Raw genomic sequence first — 18,094 nt, 5'->3', positions numbered from 1 at the left:
CTCTTCACCTTCATTCGTCCACAGGGAGCGGCGGCGGGCAGGGGAGCGGGCGCTGAAGCTGCGATGGGCGATTGGGCGGTGGCCGGCGGGGAGAGGGGCCAGGCTGCACTGTAAAAAGGGTATCGCAGGTAACAAAAGGATTTGTTTGATAAGTCGGCGGCGGCCCGATCTATCTTCAATTCTCCAGGCACCTGCATGCAGATAACCAGTGGAGATGCCCCCAAATCTCCAATTCCTAAATAAAAAAGTTTAAATCATTTTTTTGACATTCACAGCTAGCAACTGTGTTCTGATTGGATCCAACCGCCTAACACCCAGGCAGGCGACAGAAGCTGTCATACAAGACAAAGGTTCTATTTAGTTTTTTAATAGGAGCTAGCAGTCTGCGAGGCTGAAGATCTCCGAACAAAATTGCATCATTCTCAAATATCATGTAGCTTCAGAATATCCCTCCCAGAACTGAAGAATCGACACCATGCATCCCAAAACTTGAATTCATCAATAACCCTCCTCTTCATCCTATAAAGAAAAAAAAAATCAAACATGAGTAAACCACATAAGCTACATAGCCAATTGGTATAAGAATTTCATAAAAAATCACTATATATGCTTCAGGTTTCATGCATGGATTATCCTTTTGTTTTCTTTTTCTTTCTTTTCCTTCTTTTTTGATAGGATCTGGCATGAGTAGATATGCTATCAGCAATACCTTCATAGCATTATACCTCTGCAAGTTACTTCCTCCGTTTCACAATGTAAGTCATTCTAGCATTTCTCACATTCATATTGATGTTAATGAATCTAGACATATATATGTCTACATTCATTAACATCAATATAAATATGGGAAATGCTAGAATGAATTACATTGTGAAACGGAGGGAGTATAATGCAAACCATGTGTTTGGTTTAAGAGGGAACTCAGGGAAGGCATCAACCAAGGAAAAATGAAAAGACATGTTTAAAGGGTAGGAGCAACGCTGTGTTTACTTTCAGTACTGATGGCACTACAAAATCTGAGATTCTTCTAGGTGGCTAGGTCAATTTCATTTCTCTCTTCCAAGACTTACACCACCAGATCTAATCTATAGAGAAGCCATGGTGTGCATTTCAATTATGTTTAATTCCCCACAAACCCATCACCACCATATTTCTGGGCAACACTAAAATCTTCAGAAGGCATGATAAAACATGAAAATCTCCACATGAAATTCTATCTCGCTTCTAGATCCTAAGCTCAGTAACACAGGTAAAGCTTGGGTTTGGCAGAACAACTCTATTTTGGAAAGACCAATGGATGCCACAACGTCTGGAATATACCTACCCAGTTCTGTTCTCTTTTGCCATAAACAAGGAGTGCACAGTTGAATCACAATTTAGTCACAATACTTGGCAGCTACAGCTCCATCCCAACCTCTCCTACCAGGCAGAAACAGAGTTACAAGCACTATTACAAAACCTGCAAAATCTAAGCCCCTCTCCAGAGACAGCAGACACAAGAGAACTCCTGTATCCCAAGCCTTTGATCTCAACGGCAAATGCTTATAGACTGCTGACTTTTCATGGATCCCTTTGGAATCCGGCTGATTACATATGGATCTACACAATTCCTCAAACTGCAAGGTATTCCTGTGGCTAGCTTTTAGAGAGAGATTAAATACCAAAGCCAATATGGTCAACAAAAAATGGAGTAATGATCCCCACTGCCCAATCTACCCGGCCCTGGAATCAGCGGACCACATTATCCTAAGATGCAGAAATGCAAACAACCTTTGGAAAAGATTAGGACATGCATTTGGCCAAAAGATCTGAAACAATCTCTGACTTCATCCAAGCAGTCATTGACAGGACCCAATCAACAAAAAGGTTAGAACCAATCTGGTTTGCAGCATGTGCTTACACGCTGTGGAAATCGTGAAACAACATGGTCTTCGAAAGACAGATGGACCATTTTCAGAACATCACACAACAAATCTGTGATACCCTAAAGCTATGGTGTCTGCGAAGCAACGCAGGAACTAGCCACGAAATTCAATCTTGGTGTGCGAGGCTGTCATAGGCAACAGCCTGCTGTTTATACCCCTGTAAATCCACCCCCACCCCCTTTTTTTTCTCTTTATTTTTCCTCTCACCCTGTATCTCTGTAATCTTGTTCTTTCTTTCCTTTTCTCTCTCTCACTTAACCTAAAATCTTGTAACTTTGAATCTCATTTCTATTAATGAAATGACTATAAAGTAAGTTCAGGGTACAATAAGGATTTTATCCAAAGAAATAACTTGCAGACTGAAGATCATCATTCCTAAATTCACTGATACAAGCATAAACTGCATGGATATTGTTCTAAAGCATAAAAACTACATTTAAAATCAGTTTACAGTGTACAAAACGATTGCTCAAAAACCATCTATTGTTATATATACATAAAAGAAATCCACTGTAGTTGCTTGTGGTACAAACAACATGATTCAGTGCGTAAAGTTGCTACTTTTTTTGGTTTGTGGATGCCAACGGAAAAAAAAATCTTGGTTTTCAATCAAGTAAAAACAACATGATCTGGTGGGTAAAATTTCCTTGGATTTTTACCGGGGCAAGAGTTGAATAGTATATATGCATCCAATCAACCTACATTATTATCATGAAGAGTTAATTTTTACTGTTTCAATAATGTAATACTCATATCCACACATATCCCTTTTGAATCATGCAGGTTCATAACATAGTTCGTGGGTTGAGCAGTCTGACCGCCAGTTCTTCCGGTTCGTTGCTGGTCAAAAACCGATCAAATAAATCAAATTTTCCCAATTAATCGCAACAACTACACTGCTATACTGGCTAGGGGAGAGCAACGTATGCTGGGAGACCAGAGTTCGAATCCCACACAAGCTTTTTTTACCTAGTAATTACTTTCAACCATATAATATGCCAATATGAAATGTCTAGCGCCTACTTGTTAGTACAAAATAAATAAAACACACATGCCAAAGTTCGAATCTCACACAAGCTTTTTATACCTAGTAGGAGTAATAATTACTTTAAACCATATAATATGCCAATATGAAATGTCTAGCGCCTACTTGTTAAATACCAAATAAATAAAACACACATGCCAATAAGTTGAGCATTTAGGAGCAGGGCAGTTACTTCCATACAGTGCACATGAAATTGCTAAACTAGAAACAAATAGTAGCAGTTCCATGAAAGGATTAACTCTTTACCTTAAGATATAATGCATGATCAACAGTAGAGCCCTTCAGCAACTTTCTTCCCACTTCCATGCTCTACAAAAATAGAGCATGTTAAGAGAGGCCTAAATTTTTTTTAAAAAATGAATAAACTCCCAAACGTGTTATTTTCACTTACCATACATCAAATGATTCAAATGAGGATCCAATTTTAAATTTCAGTTGAAATATCATTGCACCTATCACTTCAACGCCAAAAGCGCATAAGTGAGCTACCACCAATGCAACGGTACATCCTGTACATTCTCCCATAGCGGTATTTAATATACCCTCAAAAATAAAAAGGGATAACGCATGTTATGTCACAGAAGCCCATTCTGCCCTTCGGTCTGGCTTGAACTTCAAACGAGTGCCAATGAAGGACTTGCAAAAAACGAAAAGGGACAACACAAGCACATAACAGAATCCCTCGATCCAGCCTACTGAAGATCCCAGTTCTTTCTCGTGCTTTTTCAGCCCAAACTTCACCCAAAACAAGCAAAAGTGTACTATTCCAAGTGCCCAAAATATACTAATCAACCTTTTGCACCGGTTCTTCTCCTCTTCAAGTCTTTTCTGGCGCTCCTCAATAGCTTCAGTCCAATCTTCAATATCTTTACTTCTACCATTAATGCACTTAGTGTGATCTATGGCCACAATTCTTGCTGTACTTGCATCACGAAGTCTATCATGTGCAGCTTGCTCTTTCTTTTTTGCAGATTGCTCTCTCTCCGTTTCAATGTCTGCTATTATTTGGAGCTGGTTGGCTTTCTTTTCGAATTCATTGGCATTTGCTTTGGCAATCTCAGCATCACGACGGATTTTGTCAGCTCGGGACATGGCTTGTCTCTCGACCAGACGTAATTTCTCTAATTCTTCCTCATCTTTCTCAACCTGAGTATGAACCTTATCAATTCTAGCCTTAACTGTTGCATGTGCCTCAAAAAGCTCCTGTAGTGACTGCTTTAACTGCTCTTCTTGCTTCAACAGATCCTGAATTCTATCCATAGATGCTGCTTGTTCATTAAGGCTGTGTTTAGATCCAAAGTTTGGATCCAAACTTCAGTCCTTTTCCATCACATCAACCTGTCATACACACACAACTTTTCAGTCACATCATCTCCAATTTCAACCAAAATCCAAACTTTGCGCTGAACTAAACACAGCCTAAGAAGCTTCTGTACTGAGTGTCTCACTCTCACCTCCTCTTCTTCCTTCAATACAGCCTCAAGTTTGAACATAGCCTCAGCACCCTCACATATATTCCTCCTCTTCCCTTTTTCCTCCCTCTCCATAGCAGACATCTTGGTGTTGTTTGCCTTCAAGTCAATTGTTGGATTGAATGGAGCTCCGGTAGGAGGGGCTGTGGGAGATGAAGAGGCGGGAGAGGTGGAGGAGCTCTCCCGAACCACCGAGAATAGCGACGGCATTGGGGAGGGAGGGGAGGTGGAGCAGCTCCGAGGCGGCGAGGTTGAGCGGCTCCGAGGCGGCGAGGTGGAGCGCTCCCGAACCGCCGAGGAGGGCAGCGACGGCGAGCTGGCGCCGCCGATGGTGTCCCCTACCACGGGCGAGGGCGGCGTTGGGGAGGGAGGGGAGGTGGAGCGGCTCCGAGGCGGCAAGGAGGGCAGCGACGGCGAGTTGGCATCGCCGATGGCGTCCCTTTCCACGGCCGGGCGAGGGCGGCGTTGGAGAGGGAGGGCCTTCTGCGGCTGCGGGCTTCCGGGAGGCGGAGTGACAGCTGAGACGTGGCCTTCCCGAGAAGCCGCGGAAGGGGATGACACGACCGTTGGTGCCGGCTGCGTCGGACATGTCGACGGCGAGACGGGGACGCCTGCGGCTCCCGGCGTCGGGGAGGTGGGGGAGACGAAGGAGCTCGGACTCGGAGGCGGGGAGGAGCGGTCCCGATTCGTCGCGGACGGGGACGACGACAACGCCGTCAGTTCCGCCTCGAGCGGCGATGAAGGCGAGTCGCCGACGCGGCCGGCGACGCCTCCCGTAGCTGCGGGTGCGGAAGGTCGCGGTGGCGGTGGAGGCGACGGCGGCGAGGTGGGAGCAGGGGAGGGCATGACGACGCCGTCGCCTTCCTCCATTGCGGGTGGTGACTGGTGAGGTGACCCCCGCCGTGGAGTGAGTGAGTGAGGGTTTTGCGGAGTTTTTCCGAGGCGGAGACACCGGAGACGAAGAGGGCTGGAAAGGGAAAGTTAGACGCAACCTGCCTTCCTAATCTGGCTAATTAATGCGCAAGTTCGTCTTCCTAATTAGGACCATCTTCCTTAATCACTTTCTTCTTTAAATCACCAATTCTGATAGGCTCCCCTTCCACCAATGCATGTTTAGGTCTACTCTTTAGGCCTTGTTTAGTTAAAAAAATTACCCAAAAATATTACATCAAATCTTTTGACACACGTATAAACACATTAAATATAGATAAAAAAACTAATTGCACAGTTTGCATGGAAATCACGAGACGAATCTTTTGAGCTAATTAGTCCATGATTAGCCATAAGTGCTATATTAACTTATATATGCTAATGACAGAATAATTAGGCGTGGAGGTATAGATGGCAAAAAGCCCAGGCCCGACGGTCGGCCCACGGCATGGAATTTTGGCCCGGCCCAGGCACGCCACAACTTGATTGGTTACGGGCCCGTGCCAGCCCCGTCCGACCATTGCCCGTGCCTGGGCTTCTTCGTCGACACGATGGGCACAGCACGGCACGACCCAATAATCAGGGAAGTAAAATGGGAAAAGTACACCGAAGGTCCCTCAACTCGTCATCGAGTCACAGAATCGTCCCCAAACCGCAAAACCAGATACAGACGTCCCTCAACTAATAAAACCGTTCACTTTAGGTCCTTAGGTGGTTTTGACCTTGGTTTTATCTGATTTGGCGGCGCGGCTGAGCCAGCATGGGACCCATATGGGCCCCACATGTCAGCGTGACCACGTCAGCCTCACTCTCTTTTTTCCCTCTTCTCTTCCTTCCTCATCTCTCTCTCTTCTCAGTGCGAGGTGGCGATGCTCCGGCGGTGATGGCAGCGACGCGGGGCGGGGGGAGGGAGCGGCGCGTGGCCGGCGGGGGGAGGAGCCACGGGCGGCGGGGGCAGGAGCGGCGCGCGGCTGGTCGAGGAGCGGCGGGGGGAGGAGCCGCGGGCGGCGGGGGCAGTAGCTGCGCGCGGCCGGCAGGGGGAGGAGTCACGAGCGGCGGGGGCAGGAGCGGCACGCAGCCAGCGGGGGGAGATATCCCCTCCATCGTCACATCGTGCGGAGAGGCCGAGGGAGTGCAGGAACTCGACGCGCTTGAGCACCCGCGGCACGTCGTGCGGCCTGACGTCCATGACCTGGAGGTACTTGACAACGGGGGCAAGGTCGACGACGACGCTGGCGTGGAGCACCTGCGGGTAGCGGCGGAGCAGGTCCGGGAGCGCGTCCTGGCGGACGCCGAGCTTGCCGAGGTAGTCGAGGACGAGGACCATGTTCTTGCGGACGCTGCAGCCCAGGGCGAGCGGGTACGCGGCGAGGTCTTCGTTGGAGAGGCCGAGGGACTGCAGGAACTCGACGCGCTCGCGCATGACGTCGACGGTGGCAGGGAGCTCAAGGCCGGCGAGCTCGCCCGGGTCGACGCCGAGCGAGGCGAGGAACGCGTCGACGTCGGCGTGGCGGGCCAAGATGGCCAAGCCTTCCATTCCATCGATGACTTCTACCTACGACCTCTCCCGGGAGGGAGAAGCGGGACACGCCGTCAATACGGCGCCGTCATCCTCGATCTCCCCTTCCTCTGCCGCCTCTCCCGGACCGCCTCGACGGCAGCCATCGGTGACGCCGCCGCCGCCGCCGCATCGGCCCTCGGCCCTCGGCCCTCGGCGCGTTGCAGTTCATGACGGCAGTGGGGGAGATCTCGCACGGGCGGGCGACGCCGGCGCTGGCGCCAACGTGGGGCCGCGACGCGATCCCGTGCCCGCCGTCCGCCGTCGTCGACCCACGCCCCACCCCGACGGAGCTCCGCCTCCAGTACCTCACCATGGACATCTCGCCGCAGCCGCCGCCGCCTTGCTCCCCTGCTCCCGCGTCGTCTCCGCCGCCACATCGCCGGCCGCCGGACCTCCTCTCCTACCTCGCACCGTCGGTCTCCACCCCACCCGCTGGCGTCGATGGCGTTGCTCCGCCGCGGTGTCCTCCTGAGGCGCACGACGCACTGGGCGTCGTGGCGGTAGCTCAGCCTGACCAGGCTCCCCACCATCCGGTACCGAGACCGCGCCCTCACCGTGACGGCGAGCGGCAGCCCGCCGCCGGACTCGAGCAGGTCCTCCTCCCCTATCACTACCGCCGCCGATCCCATCAGATGAAATGACAGGGTGCTTAATGACAGAAATATGTGCATGAATACGCGCATGTGACGATGTGCATAAATTTATATCTAATATAAATATTCGTATTTTTTCCGTTCGTCCCATCTAATTTTCATCCATACACAAACCAATTTGGTTAACAATAGCGATTAAAAAAATTGCAAAAATAAATCAGCAACCGCCGACATCACCACCGCCGCCGGAGGGAGCCGCCGCTGCCGAATCCGTCGGCGGTGGCGGCGACCGTGGGCGGATCCGGCAGCGGCGGCTCTACCCGCGGACGCCGCAGACGCCGTCGACGCTGCCGTATGGACGGATGCCGACGATGCTGCCGTTGGGAGGGTGCCGTCGCCGAGAGGGAGGGAGGGATGGCCGTCGAGGCCGACGGGGAAAGGGAGAGGGGGAGGGACGGCCATCTCAGCCGTCTCCGCCGCACCCCGCCGTCGTCGCGCCATGCCGGTGAGACAGGAGGGAGAGGGAGAGAGGGAGCGGTCCGCCGTCGCCACCGCACCCCGCCGTCGCCTGCGCCGTGCCGGTGAGACTGGAGGGAGAGGGTGAGAGGGAGCAGTCCGCGTCGCCGCCGTCGCCCGCGCTGTGCCGGTGAGACGGGAGGGAGAGGGGGAGGAAGCGGTGCCGCCAGAGGGGAGGGGAGGGGAAGCAGCGCCAGTGGGGAGAGGGGAAGGGGGAGAGGCGGCATCGGGGGCGGGGGAGGCGGCCGGCTCGACTGGGGGGAGGGGGCCGTTGGAGGGGAGCGGGAAAGGCGGCGTCGGGGGCGGGAGAGGTGGCCGACTCGGCTGTGGGGGAGGGGGGCGCCAGAGAGAATGGGAGGGGAAGCGGCACCAGTGGGGAGAGGCGGCGTTGGGGGCGGGGGAGGCGGCCGGCTCGGCTGGGTGGAGGGGGAGGGGGAGGGTTAGGGTTAGGGGTTTTCATCAATTTGGTACTGATCTGAGGCGTCCATCAAAACGAACGGCTCAGATTGATCGAGCGTTGGGCCGCACGCAGGCCGGCAGAGTCCAGCAAGTGCGAGGAAGAGTATAGGAATATAAATTATACTTTGGTCGCTTGTGGGCTGAAAAAGACGCATAGAGATAAAAGGATTTTTATTTAGATTTTTATTTAAATAAATGCTAAAATAATGTTTGTATTATCAAAATTAGCAATTAAGCTACGTAAATTCCAAGAAAATTTCAATGAGTGTAATTAATAATATATAAAAATTAATAAAAATTAAATCCAACCATAACATTTTATTTCTCATACTTACTTTACTTATAAATTAATTTAATTATATACCTAACTACTTAAAAAATACCCAAATATTTCCAACCATAACATTTTATTTCTCACACTTACTTTACTTATAAATTAATTTAATTATATACCTACCTAATTAAAAAATACCCAAATATTTCAGAAAATTTTTATTTCATTTAATTAGAATTAAATATGTTTTAATTCAATTTTATCTTTTTTTCTTTCCGTTGCAACGCACGACCACTTTTGCTATAATTTGAAAGAGTGTAATTAATATTGCAGAAAATTTATATTTCATTAAATTAGAATTTGATATGTTTTAATTCAATTTTCTCGTTTTTTTCTTTCGTGATGCGAGCTAAGCAAGAATATTTTTATCTATCTTGATTATCATTAGCGCAATGAATAATTTACCTATCTTAGAACATTATTATATTCACGTTAATGGTGTACTTTATAGAATTTATCCGTTCCTTTACCCGTAGCGAAGCACGGGCATTTTGCTAGTTAATTAAAAAAACAGTAACTACATAACATAAGCTGATGATAGTAGGTATAAGCACATGGTGTACCAAAAAAGAAGTTTAAGCATGTGCACAAATTGATTGATACTCCACTAGAAAGGCATGGAATTAGCAACTTTCCTTGACAAACTGCAAGAAAAGCAGCTCCTCTACCTTTAGCAGAGTCCTGTGGGGAAGTATAGTCACAGCCTCACAGGAAACGGGATTGGTGGTAGTGTTTCTTAACCCGAAAACGTTGTCCCCATCGAACGCGGGGATATTTTTGTCCACACTTTATAAAAACCTTTTGCACGTAGCGTACCATATTTCTCAACCCCGTCCTCGATCCCATCAACCCGAGAACTTTCTGAGGGAACCCTTTGTCACTCATTTCTTCACAATTTGTTTTGCTCCTCCTTTCTTTAGAGGAGCCTTGCCAAGGATTTCGTTGTACGTAGCACTTCATTTAGGACAGGCTCAAGTTCCTCCGTACTTCCTCTAGGCTCCGAAAGAATCAAATCTTAAATAAGTAGTAAAAAGGGAGGCAGCTTCTAATGAGACATGCTGCCTTCTAGAATTTTGAGAAAAATGTTTTAGAATCCTGGACAAAACCTTACCAGTGCATACATGCTATTGAGCCGACCTGTCTGAGACCAGCGCCTTTGCAGTTTCTCTTAACAAATTGTAGCTAGGAAAAAACACGAGAGCACCGCCAGGCACTATTCTGCATATTTCTTCTAGGGTAGCTCCAAGTTCATCCTGTTTAAATGCAAAAAGAATTCTGAATCATATGACTGTATCAGATTAAAACAAAGAACAAGGATAATGAGAAGTTACGTGCAAAGAATGTTCGTTTGCAGTTCTATAACTGGCATTCAGTCGACATCCTGATGGGCAAGATGATAGCCCAGTTGCAAAAACCTGCCCTGTGCACAAGATACACTGAGATAAATGTTGATTTTAACTTACGTCACTAATGTGATTGAGGGGCTAGAGCTCTCCAGGTAAAAGCTTCTTGACTCTAGAGTTAGATATAACCTAGACTCTAGAGCTAGTGCAAAAACTGGAAACCGGGTAGAGTTAGATATAAGTAGAATTCAAATTAGTGAGACAAGTAGTTCCATTTTTGTCAGTTAATGCAAAATATTTAGCTTTCATATCCTTTGATCAGTCAAGCTATTTTTAACCACACATTGTACAGATTGGCATGCCAATTTAGCAATATCCACATTTTTTTAGGGCTAGCAGTATGCCTACTAATCAAATGTAAACACTCCAGCGCCAATTGCCATCACTTGATGCCTGGGAGAATACAGAAAAGGCTTGTGTATCATTGCACTAATAGTGATAGGAAAGAAACTGTTTCGTACCAGAATGAATGAGACTTGTACGAAGTCATTGCATTTCGAGAAAAATGTACTAAAATGTTTGAAATGAAATGTTTAGGATGAAAGAACATTTCTAAGGTGGGCCCTTAACACCCTATAGCAAAAATTCATCAACTCAAGGCTATGCAGTTCTATAGCAGAGCCAAATTGCAACAAATATACCAGAGAACCACCATTGATATGAGGAGCTTCCATGCAAACTTCAAACTGGAAACCAAGTTCAGATGCAAAGGATCCCATTGGAGAGTGTGTGCTTTGAAGATGTAGTTAAGAACCAGCTATATATATTATCTCCTATTGCATAGGAACTGAATATTTCAGAAAACTTCAAAAGTGGCATAGCATAATAATTTTCAGTTTGGAAGATCTCTATATCTCAGTGTGCTATGCACCTATAAGGTGTACTGCTGAAAAGCCTATTTTTCGAGCTTGTCTATAAGGCTGAAAACCTTATCAAGTTTCAGTTTGCAGAAGCCTGAATTGCATAAATTCAAATTATAGCTACTATTCTGCACGACTTGCATATGTACCACGTACCTATTTTCTCTATGCTGTTTTCACAATCATATTTGCTACAGTAAAGCAAAGCACTCTACTAAGTCTTTGAAGAAAAACATGAACGGAGATTTACCTAGATGTGAGAATTACCGAAAGGGTTAGATACTGAATGTCTCGTAAAAGAACAGCAGGATTAATTGAGACATCACAGACTCATCACACACTTCCATCCAATGACAGAAGTGACAGAATTGCCTGCAAATGGTGTAATTAAAAGGTGACATGAACTACAAATTTGAGAAAGTAATGCAATAATGAAAGAGATAGAAGCATATCTTATAATTGAATCAAACTGAGCCAAAACTCAAAAGTAGATCAAGCAACTATCTATTAGTTCAAAGGACCACGCATCTCCCTCACCAAATATGAATTTTATATGTACAATATATGGATGAAAATTTTCCATTATCATAAAATGTTCACAAGGAAATTCCACATTATTTGAAAATATTTTCACGAATTAAACACGCTTTCTCACAGATGATAAGACATCATATTAGTACCTTCACGTTTAGAAAAACGCTGTAATGCAAGTTGGGTAATCATTTCAATGGCAGCCATTCTCAGCAAAAGAGTGGCTCGATCAGGAGAATAAACATGCATAATGCACAATAACATTAGGTTTTAAATGCCTGAAGGATGAAGAAACAAAATAATTGCTGCTTATTTTCTAGTGTCATAGCTGAACCACCACTTAAGTGCACTCCTCCTGATTCAGCATCTGAAGCAGCTTTAACTGCCTAAAACAAGAAGATGATATCAAGATGGTTGCTGAAAATTTTGAGTGTTACAGAGAAAATGTTTGACAGCAGCATTAAGAGTTAATGTGTTGTAATACTTGAAATAGGAAGCACTTTGTTGCACACTCTTGCAATAGTGCCAGCATACTGGAGTTCCTTAGTCTCTTCACCAGTCCAACTGAGGATTACAAAAAACAAAAAGTTATAACCAATTGAATGTAACAGAAATGTTTATTATTTTATCATAATGATTCATTGCAAACATGTACTCCCTCTGTTTCATATTATACCCCCTCCGTCCCATAAAAAATCCAATTCTTGGTTTGAATCTGGACATAAGGATTGGGTTTTTTATGGGACGGAGGGAGTATGTCGCTTTGACTTTTTTCCTAGTTAATTTTTTTTAAGCTCGACCAAGTTTAAAGAAAAATTTAGCGACATCTAGAACACCAAATTAGTTTCATTAAATCTAACCTTGAATATATTTTGATATTATGTTTGTTTGTGTTGGAAATGCTAATATATTATTCTATAAACTTGGTCAAACTTTAAAAAAAAGTCAAAGCGACTTATAATATGAAACGGAGGGGGTAGTAATTTCTTTGAACCATGAAGATGGAAGGTAAACTGAATTTTTTAAACCCAGCATTTAAATTTGTCAAAAACAATTGAAAACATCAAAAAGCTTCCAGCACCACATGCTATGTCTTCTATGTGGCTGCAAAACAAAGGATGCAGATTGTGAAATGAATACATTAACTCTTCTTTACTACAACTGATCTAAAGAAAAGATTCGGAGTTGGTTGATAAAGTAGCCCAGGAAATGTACCATTTCTTTATATACTTTACCAAAGTTACTATTGAAGTATATCAATCAAGATAACAAATAATCAATTGACTGTAAACAAGTCTCATAAGTCTGGACTTACTGTGCCTCATCAAGTTTGACTTGTGGTTTTCTGAAAAACTTCCCTTCTCTGATCAAACTATGTTCTGATAGTGAAGAAAACTAATCTGACTATCCAACCTCGCAGCATTGTATAATAGTGGGTGTGCTTAGATAATTACAGAAAACAAGAAAGATGTACTATCAGAATTCATGATCCGGTGATTGGATATTCAGATAAATTTTCTGCTCTATCAAAACATCTTTCATCAGTCTGATAGTATGTCATTAACAGGCTCATAGCATATAGAAATACACTACTGCTGTGTTTTCTCCCAGGCTAGAAACTTCAATTGCATTTCGTGGTTACGTATCGCGAATTTATCCTCTACATTATTCTTGTACTCGAGATAGGCCTTGTCAGTTATCTTTCTTTCCCTGAGGAAATACTCCTGCATGTGCTCAGATATGTCTTCCCTGTCATAACTAGGCTTAATAAATTGTTGCTTGTATCTCTCTTCCAAATCTTGTAGTGCTTGTGCCTTCTTCGCTGTCGCCGCCGCCTCGATCCAAAACTTCTCTGCTTCTTTGCGAGCCTGGACCTTGAGCTCCCTCTTGTGATCAAGTATCCGGGGATTTCCATTGAAAACAGCATTTATGAACTTGATCCGGAGATTGTCAGGCACCTTGTAGTTGTTGTAGTGTTGCTCCTGGAGATCCAGCCTGATGTGCTCGGGTAGGTCATAACGCTTGAGAATCCTTGCAGTCTGTTGGTTGAATTTGTACTCCAAATCTTGTAAGGCCTGCGCCTTCAACCTGTTGTAATCCTCCGAAATGTAACCCTTAGGTTCCTCTTCGTCATCAGGCATATTGAATTTCTCCTCTATATCATCTATGAAAAGCAGCCGGATATTATCAAGTAGGCCTTGCTGGAGGAAGGCCTGTTGGTAGTACTCAGATATGTTTTCGCTGTCAAAAGTTTTCTTAACACCCTGAACATATCTCTTCTCCTCATCTTGCAAGGCCTGCACTTTCTTGGCTGCCCGCCCATCGGCCATTGTCTTGATCAGAAACTGCTGCGATTCCTCCCAAGCTCGGATCCTGAGTCGCATTTCGTGATTACGTATCCCGAATCTGACCTCTACCTCATCCCTGGCATCTTCCATGAATTTCCTGAAGCAGTACTCCCTAATGTGGTCAGGCATGTCTTGCACGCCAGGATAATGCTTAAAGAACAATTGCCTGTTTCTCTCTTCCATGTCTTGTAGTGCTTGCGCCTTCTTCGCCGCCCCCGCCGCCTCCACCCAAAACTTCTCGGATTCCTTCCGAGCCTGAACCCTGAGTTCCTCGTCTTGATCAAGCATCCCGGATTTCCCCTCGAAAACGGCATTCACGAACTTGAGCTGGAGATCGTCAGGCACCTTGTAGTCATTGCGGTGCTGCTCATGGAGATCCAGCCTGATGTGGTAAGGTAGCTGGTAGCAGCTGAGAATCCTTGCAATCTGTTGGTTGAATTCCTCCTCCAAATCTTGCAGCGCCCGAGCCTTCTCCAGCGCCCACTTGCCATTGTCAGCCACCACCATCTCCGCCGCCGGTAACTCGGTCGCTCAAGATTTTCGGGACGAGTCAGCCAAGATGCGATGCGACGGAGAGTGAAGGGTCGCATTAAATTTGAAGGGGGTGGAACCCCAAGGGAAATCGGAGACGGAAACCGAACCTCATCGTCGCTGCTCTTGCGCGGTTACTCCCCGAATCCGAATCAACGACGACGGCTGCTGAAATCGCATCGATCCAAGTCTGCGTCGGTTTCTTGTTTTTCAGCGTATATGTTTGGAGATATTTCTCGTATTCCCCGTCTTCTTTACCGTTTGGATTACTAGCTTTTTCTTTTCTTTATTTTTTTAAAAAAGTTTCAGAAAACTCCACTCCATATTTTATGGTTAAATTTGCACAAAACCACATGTATTATGAAGCGTGGCAAATAATCACAGGTTTCATGGTCTGTCTATACTAATATAAAAAAGAAAGAGTTGTGACTATCAATCCCCATGTCCCCACCCTCTGTGTAGCGGTGAAATCACCGATTCCTCATCCCACCGGGCGAGCGCGAGAACCCCTTTCACAGTAACACCGCCTCGAGCGCTATCCCCGCCACCGCTTGCCGCGTTATTCCCGCGCACAGAGCAATGACACCGGATGATGCGCCTCCTCGCGCATTGAATACCAGTGCGCACATCCTCCCCTAATAAGTAGTGGCCGCAGGCCGCCGGTCATCTCTTCCGCCGTCGCGTGAAGGCTCGGTGTCGGGGAAGGCCACACCTGCGGGAGAGGGGCCTAGGGTTTCACGAGAGCGTGTGCTGGTGTGGCGTCGTGGCAGTGGCCAGATCAGAAGCTAGCCGGCCGTGGTGGAGTTCGTAGTGTATCTTGGCCGTTCCGTTTCGTTGCATGTCGGCCGTCGTTTCACTCCTCAATGGCTCAATTGGAAGGTTGGGGGGGGGGGGGGGGGGGGGCTGTTGTTGATTTGGATCTTCACAATGGAAGAAGCCTCAAGGGAGCTAGCGAGGTAATGGTCCATTTGTTGATTCCATCTCCAGATTTTGCTGTCCACATTGTTTCACATTGCCACGGCCTCCACCATTCGCTGTTCTTTTTATCACCGGCCTCCATCTCCGCCATGCTGCTTCTTGTCGCCGCCGGCTTCTGGCATGTAACTTCCTCTGTGCCGCCCCAGATCTGAGGGTTGAGGCCGCTGCTGCCACCGGAGGTTGGGACACATGCACCAACCACCCGTTGCCTCGGCGCCCCCGTCGGAAGTGCACCACGGCTTAACCACCCACTCCCTCCGTCCTCGCTGACTTCTGCTCCACCTCGCTGTCGGTTCCTCTGTAGTCGCCGATGCCGACGGCTCCACCCCCGGTTCTTCTCCACCTTCCATGACAGCGCCACCCGAATCTGCGGTCGTGGTTCAGAACGGCGACGGCTTGGGCGTGGAGAGTCGCAGTCGCGTCATCGTTGAGGTTCGGCAGGAGGAAAGCCGGTGAAGCCGCGGCAGGAGCGGCGCGGAGCGCGCCGTTGATGGCGACGTCGAAAGTGTCGAGGAAGCCGGCAGGGGCACCGTGGGCGCCTGGGGCGTCGGCGCGGTTGAAGAACGAGCTGTGGGAGACGTCGATGCCGGGAGCCAGAAGCAGCTCACTGTTGTTGCAGGCACCAGGTCTGATGAAGAGGGTGGTAAGCTCCGGCGGGATGGCATCGGCCTCAGACCCTCACCATCTGCTGCTCCAGCCATATGAAAGCAGGGATGTTCCTCTTCCTTTATCATGGCTTTGCCTCCTCTCCATCCGCCATGCCATCTCAGGAGATTGATGCTTCTAATTAAGGTCTAACACTGCCTTTTTCCTCAGCCGACAACTTCATTCATATTCGTTCATTCATTCCTGTACATGGTGCTCGATGAAACTCTGTTGTGATTAAGTTTTTCGTTCTGCGTGGGACGATAAAATAAACTCAATTCTTTTGGTTTTTGTAGTCTTTTGGATATAATACATGGTAGAGCTTCCTTCGGGTGGTTGGTAGCAGAACAAGATAGTATAAGTTTTCAAGTGGATAAAGCTAAAGCAAGGTTAAGAATTAAACATGTGTAATAGAAGTATCAGGAATTCAGAATGGTAGTTGGCGCATATGGAATGGATTTGATGGCCGAAAATTGTGTACCCTGTGAAGAATTAATTACTGGTTTTAAGTTTTAACTGCATACTGTTATCATTTCAGGGAAAGGTGATCTTCAGAAGAGCTGAGTAAGGTACAGCCTAAAACCATTATTTATTCTATAGTGATCTTCAGCACACTACCACTGCACTTTCTTGCTAGATTAATAACTCTGAATATCTGATATTTTCCTCCTATGGTCTGAATATTGGGTTAGTTCCAACTGATTATTCACTTAACTCTGGCAGCATTTCAATTCCAGAATCCATTTGATTATAGTCTTTTCTTCTCTGTGCTAAATTCTGGAAGTTGCTAGCTTCTATTCATCAAGTTATACATACAAGTTTGTAGTCTGAAATTCATTCAGAACACCAGGTTTAGTCAATTATTTCTTTTTCCATCTATGTATGCACAAAGATCAAATTCTCTCTAGGTGGAGTGAGCAGCTCTTTGAATCTTGCAGTGCTTCATTTTACTTCAATTGTAAAAGGAGATGTGCCCATAAGTATGTCCTTTGCTTCAGAGGTCATTAGCATTAACTGATATGCTTACATGTTTGCCACTTAAATGTGTTATGTAGGCTGCAGCAGAAGGTTCATTTTCCCTTTTGTGAGGTGCCATAACTTTCTGGTGTCTGTTGAAGGACAAAGATTATAAATGACATATATTGCAGGAAAATGACATATTTTGAGTGTTTTTATATGTTGGAAACGTGCATTGTACGTGCACGATTACTAGTATGTTTCTAAAACACCACCTTTAATAAAATCTTGATTAATTAAAAATATTGCATGCACTCTATGTTTTAGAATTCAGGTAAATTTGTACTAAACATGCACAAATGTGAAGTTTGTGAAACTTTTAAATCCATAATACATGGGTTATGTGTCACAAGTCATAATACTTGTGATTTTCTACAACTTTAATCATAATAAAATATAGGGTTTTCTAAAAATTACTTAATAATAATAAATAAAAAAACATATTGCAGGTATAAATAGGATGCCGATCATCTAATTGTGAAATATAACTGACTGTGTTTCTTGGTGAGCCACCCACCTCAAACCAACCGTCAGCTTTATCGATTTATCTCTTTCTCGATTGGGGTGTCACCGACACATGAGAAGGGGGAGTTTGTCAAAGTTGGAGGAGAAGAAGTCGATGTACGAATCTTGGCACGGATCCAATGGTCCAAAATATATAAGATTTCATTCCCAAATTTCTGACGAATGATATATAGCAATTCCTTAATTTTTATCTCCTCGGGAAAAAAAACTAAAATTAGCTATGACGATCGATGGACAATATGTTCTACTATAGATCCAAGTTAATGCAGAAGGGCTCGCCGACCACATGATCCCCCGAATAATTAAGCAGCGGCAAGGGCTCTCGTTCCCACCGGTGGCCGCTGCGTCCATCGCCGCCGTCGCCGCGGCATCCCTCTCGCTTCACGTGTGATCGGAGTCTCGGAGAGGAGGAAAGTGGCCA

General features: G+C 46.0%; 1 protein-coding gene and 2 long non-coding RNA genes across 9 annotated transcripts; 1 reads left to right on the top strand and 2 right to left on the bottom strand.

Annotated features, from left to right (window-relative positions):
* Window positions 1-215: 215 nt before the first annotated feature.
* LOC127784775 (uncharacterized) lies at window positions 216-4,584 on the bottom strand. Of its 2 annotated transcripts, XR_008019591.1 has the most exons (4): window positions 4,425-4,584; window positions 3,362-4,308; window positions 3,217-3,279; window positions 216-519 (listed from the first exon to the last, which is right to left on the bottom strand). It is a non-coding gene; the product is annotated as an uncharacterized LOC127784775 (long non-coding RNA). The 2 variants fall into 2 exon arrangements; XR_008019590.1 differs by having other exon boundaries at window positions 3,362-4,584.
* A 4,760-nt stretch (window positions 4,585-9,344) lies between these two features.
* LOC127784806 (uncharacterized) lies at window positions 9,345-14,759 on the bottom strand. Of its 6 annotated transcripts, none has more exons than XM_052312189.1 (5): window positions 12,945-14,759; window positions 11,349-12,193; window positions 10,167-10,255; window positions 9,947-10,088; window positions 9,345-9,827 (listed from the first exon to the last, which is right to left on the bottom strand). In XM_052312189.1, exon 1 carries the CDS (start codon window positions 14,482-14,484, stop codon window positions 13,219-13,221), a length of 1,266 nt encoding a protein of 421 aa, XP_052168149.1. In that variant the 5' UTR covers window positions 14,485-14,759; the 3' UTR covers window positions 9,345-9,827; window positions 9,947-10,088; window positions 10,167-10,255; window positions 11,349-12,193; window positions 12,945-13,218. The 6 variants fall into 6 exon arrangements, with proteins under 6 accessions (XP_052168149.1, XP_052168152.1, XP_052168151.1 ...); XM_052312192.1 differs by having other exon boundaries at window positions 10,167-10,250; XM_052312191.1 differs by having other exon boundaries at window positions 10,167-11,470; window positions 11,779-12,193.
* A 637-nt stretch (window positions 14,760-15,396) lies between these two features.
* On the top strand, window positions 15,397-18,094 carry LOC127784807 (uncharacterized). The gene is made up of 3 exons (XR_008019600.1): window positions 15,397-16,278; window positions 16,670-16,700; window positions 17,187-18,094. It is a non-coding gene; the product is annotated as an uncharacterized LOC127784807 (long non-coding RNA).

The sequence above is a fragment of the Oryza glaberrima genome, chromosome 9 (assembly GCF_000147395.1).
Source record: "Oryza glaberrima chromosome 9, OglaRS2, whole genome shotgun sequence".
Lineage (NCBI taxonomy): Eukaryota > Viridiplantae > Streptophyta > Magnoliopsida > Poales > Poaceae > Oryza > Oryza glaberrima.
The sequence above is the reverse complement of the archived record's forward strand: the minus strand, read 5'-3'. Positions and strand labels throughout refer to the sequence as shown.